Below are 2,685 nucleotides of genomic sequence, written 5' to 3' on the forward strand. Positions count from 1 at the left end.
TGAATTATCAATACGAGCAATATCAATTGAACAAGTTAAGAGCAAGTCCACGTGGCCCAACACTATTGGTACACGCTGGAATGAGCAATTAAGCTCAATTTTAACTTGAAAATAAAAAACTTAAACATCTCCCTCTCCCCCACTTACCAGTACCACCACCACCTGTCCACAATCCCTAAACTAATTTGAAGCCCAAGATTGCTTGTGGATTTAGCAAGCTTATATTTATATATCATAATGCATAAAATAATAATGCTAATTATGGAGTTGTTTTCATTGCATATATCAATTATTTTTCACATATTTTTTAATTCCAACATTTATACCTTAGTTGGCTTGTATACTTGCTATCAATGGTTTATTGTACCTAGTTAGAGTATAGTACAGTATAATGTAATAGTAAAATTTCAATTTAATTAAGTGGTGGACCACAATAAATATGTGTATAATAAAGAGATACAGGATTGAAACCTAACTTTCTCACCCCTAAATCGAAAAAATAAATTAACAAAACAAGTAAAAATAAATATGGGTAATATCTTCTCATCACATGCCTAATTAGAAGACACGACCACCATTATCAAATACCCGCGTGTTTTGGCGGCACAAATCTCTCCCACTCCATTTCATACATATCCCCACAATAGATTCTTTCCAACTCTTGCATAGATTGAGTAAAAAGAAAATTAAACTCACACACTGACACACACACTCAAGAAAAATTGTAGTAATGGAGAGTAGCTCTCAATCTTTGTTCTCTCCTAGTAGTCTCCTCTGCGGAGAGGATTTGGGAAGTTTAGATTCTGAAGATGAAGAAGAAATTGTAGTTGATGAAAACGATGATGCCTACATTCAAACTCTTCTTGACAGAGAAATCGAAGTTGATCGGCGAGAAATGGAACATCTTTTCCAGAATTCTTGGATTCAAAGGGCTCGTTTGGAGGGGATTGATTACATTCTCAGGGTTTGTGAAGATTGAATCTTTTTTGGGCATTTGTTTTTTATGCAGAGATTCTTGCAATGTGTTTGATTTTGTTGATGAAGGGGTGATGATGATTGAATCTTTTGTTGCTTTTTATGCAGAAAAGGGAAGTTCTTGGATTTGGAGTACAAACTGCCTATGCATCAGTTACATATCTTGATAGATTTCTCTCAAGAAGATCTGTTGATGTAAGTTGAGTGATTTTTGGCATAAAAATAATTGATCATGTAGCCATCATTTTTATGATTTTTTTTTTATGAAAATAGGCAGAGCAATCTTGGGCCATAAGGCTTTTGTCCATGGTTTGTCTATCACTGGCTGCCAAAGTGGAGGAAATTAGGGTGCCTGCATTGTCAGAGTTTTGTGTTGAAGATTACAATTTTGAGAGCAGTGTGATAATGAGGATGGAGCTTTTGGTGTTGAAGGCATTAGGATGGAAAATGGGATCCCTAACCCCTTTCAATTTCACCTCATTCTTTGCAAGAAAGTTTTTTGATAAGTCTCCACCAAAAGACTGGTTTTCAAGAATTGTGGAAGCCATTTTAAGCTCAGTGAGAGGTTAGTATCTTTTCCCCTTTTTCTTGAAAGTTGGGTTCTTTAGGATCTGTTGATTGATCTTGGATTTTGAATGTAGATGCAAAAATAATGTGTCATGGGCCATCTGTGATAGCAGCAGCTGCCACATTGTTTGTATTGGATCAAGAATTGACAAAAGAAGCATTGCAGCTTAAAATTGGTTGCTTAACAACAGCTTCTCACTCTTTCAATATTGTGAGTCATTATAATCTTGCAGATTTTGATGGATTTCTTTACATCAGATTTGTTTAGTGGAATGAGATTTATAATCTTGTAGGAGAGCATCATTTCCTGCTACAACTCTTTCCAAGAAATGGAGATTGAGAGATTGAATCGAAGCAAAGCCATTGAATCTCCTGTTTTATCCCCTGCCCAATTACAAACATATGGAAGTTCTTCTGCAAATTCCGCGAAGCGGAAGCGGCTCGTGTTCGACCAGATTGATGAAAAGTCCTCCAATGTGGATGAGATGAAGAAGCCAAAGCCTGAAAGCTGAAAGCAAGCATCATCAGTTTTCTTGGGTGAGAATTATGCTTATAAAGATACTTGGCCTAATGAGCATGCTAATTTTCATGTTTCTGTATGAATTTTGGAGTTGATTGGACACAAAGTAGAAAGAGCAAGCAGAAATATATTCTTTTGGGAAAAGAAAAAAAATAAGCAATAAAAGTTTGGCAAGAGAACATGAAAAGGTCTGAAAGCTCAGCTGTGATAAGGAGAGGGAAAAAGCAAAGGAAATGAAGCTCAGAAAGATTACTTTCACACAAGTTTAACAAGTCTTGTTTTTGTTGAAAATCCAATTTGTTTGATTGATTATTTTTAACTACATATTTCTGTTTATATAGCTCATAATAGCCACATGCAGCCCTAGATTTTAGAGGGTGTGCTCTTTTTTTTTTTTTTTAAAGTCTTTGAAAAGGTGAAGAAAAAAAGTGTGAGTGAAGAAGAGGGCTGTCTGCTGTCTCTTTGATTTGATACACTTGTGTTGCAAGAATTCCCATCAGAAATGAAGTTTTGCATAAAGATTGGGAGCCTTTTTTTTCTTGCCCATATTGTGTTGAGGAATGAGGGAACCTCAGATTTTGCTTTGTTCTCTCTATTTGATGGAACTCTTCATGTTTTGCTTA

General features: G+C 35.6%; 1 protein-coding gene across 1 annotated transcript; it reads left to right on the forward strand.

Annotated features, from left to right (window-relative positions):
- Nucleotides 1-643: 643 nt before the first annotated feature.
- On the forward strand, nucleotides 644-2,685 carry LOC125196888 (cyclin-D5-3-like). Its single transcript, XM_048095548.1, has 5 exons — nucleotides 644-964; nucleotides 1,084-1,170; nucleotides 1,249-1,540; nucleotides 1,617-1,753; nucleotides 1,836-2,685. Exons 1-5 carry the CDS (start codon nucleotides 731-733, stop codon nucleotides 2,052-2,054), a joined length of 969 nt encoding a protein of 322 aa, XP_047951505.1. The 5' UTR covers nucleotides 644-730; the 3' UTR covers nucleotides 2,055-2,685.

Source organism: Salvia hispanica, chromosome 6 (genome assembly GCF_023119035.1).
Source record: "Salvia hispanica cultivar TCC Black 2014 chromosome 6, UniMelb_Shisp_WGS_1.0, whole genome shotgun sequence".
Lineage (NCBI taxonomy): Eukaryota > Viridiplantae > Streptophyta > Magnoliopsida > Lamiales > Lamiaceae > Salvia > Salvia hispanica.

What these genes read in the sequence shown, in the direction of transcription:
- LOC125196888 (XM_048095548.1), top strand. Translation starts at nt 731, where the DNA reads ATGGAGAGTAGCTCTCAATCTTTGTTCTCTCCTAGTAGTCTCCTCTGC. An exon ending in TCTCAAGAAGATCTGTTGAT is followed by an intron (nt 1,171 to 1,248) that starts GTAAGTTGAGTG and finishes TTATGAAAATAG; the next exon opens with GCAGAGCAATCTTGGGCCAT. An exon ending in CTTCTCACTCTTTCAATATT is followed by an intron (nt 1,754 to 1,835) that starts GTGAGTCATTAT and finishes ATAATCTTGTAG; the next exon opens with GAGAGCATCATTTCCTGCTA.